Source organism: Aplysia californica, unplaced genomic scaffold (assembly GCF_000002075.1).
Source record: "Aplysia californica isolate F4 #8 unplaced genomic scaffold, AplCal3.0 scaffold00067, whole genome shotgun sequence".
NCBI lineage: Eukaryota > Metazoa > Mollusca > Gastropoda > Aplysiida > Aplysiidae > Aplysia > Aplysia californica.
In genome coordinates, this window is record NW_004797337.1 from 1,466,006 (window position 1) to 1,467,363 (window position 1,358).

Below are 1,358 nucleotides of genomic sequence, written 5' to 3' on the forward strand. Positions count from 1 at the left end.
CACACACACACATACACACTCACACACAGACAAACACACACACACTCACTCACACATACACACACATTCAGAAATCAAAACTAGAAGGGAACAAACAACCAACCAAACAACACAAAACAACCAACCAACCAACCAATCAACCAAAAGGCTAAACAATCAACCAACACACTAGACTAGATAACCAACACAATAAACAACCAACCAACATACTAGACTAGACAACCGACCGATCAACACTTAACTAGACAACCTACAAACCAACCATCCAACAACCAACCAACCAACCAACCAACCAACCAACCAACCAACCAACCAACCAACACACTAAACAACCAACCAATACGCTAGACAATCAACCAACCAACACACTAAACAATCAACCAATCAACACTAAACAAAAAATGAACCAACACACTAAACAACCAAACCAACCAACACTGGACAACCAACCAAGCAACCAAGCAACCAACCAACTAAATAACACTACGCAACCAGCCAATCAACCAAACAACCAACCAATCAACACTAAACAACCAACCAATCAACCCAACCAATCAAAACTAGACAACCAACCAACCAACCAACCAACCAACCAACCAACCAACCAACACTACGCAACCAACCAACTAACCAACCAACCTACCAACCAACAATCAATCAAAACACTAAACAACCAACCAATCGATCAACGTACGTCTTACGTCCCCAGCCACCAACAACCCAACCAGTAAACACTAGACAACCAACCAATCGACCCAACTAATCAAAACTAGACAACCAACCAACCAACCAACCAACCAACCAACCAACCAACCAACCAACCAACCAACCAACCAACTAAACAACCAACTAATCAACGTCCCCACCAACCCGACTAGCGTCGTACCGTGTTATTGGTTCGGCGACAGCTCATACTTCGTCGCTTGGCGCGGTACTGTCTGGCGAACAGGATGGCGATGGTCACACAGATGGTCAATGACGCCAGGGTTCCAACGGCTATTGGCCAGGCTAAGAAACGGGAAAGCAGAATAATAATAATAATAATAAATGACATGTGTATATCGCCCAACCCCCATTAAATTGCACAGGCTCTGGGTGCTTAACATTGGCCAGAAGTTAAAAAGAACACCGAAAAAACCCAGAATTTTATTTTTAATACGCGGAGTCAGTTGCATGTGCTGAAGAACATTTTTTATGGAAATTCAAACTCAAAATGTTGAAAAAAAGCCAGAAAAATATTATTATATAATGTTGGTACAATTGTTACATGAATGAAACAGTTTAAAGAAACCTTTCTCCTATAAAATGTTGCTTTCAGAGCTAAGTACATTTTACCACCATGTCGATGATATATATAT

At 41.3% G+C, this 1,358-nt stretch overlaps 1 protein-coding gene across 1 annotated transcript in view; it reads right to left on the reverse strand.

Moving 5' to 3' along the window:
* LRRTK (leucine-rich repeat receptor tyrosine kinase) overlaps nt 1-1,358 on the reverse strand; it is a gene marked incomplete at its 3' end in the record, with an annotated part of 149,291 nt that overhangs the window by 18,246 nt on the left and 129,687 nt on the right. The window contains 1 exon segment of the mRNA NM_001245993.1: nt 884-1,008. Within this exon segment, the coding sequence (NP_001232922.1) occupies nt 884-1,008 (125 nt within the window).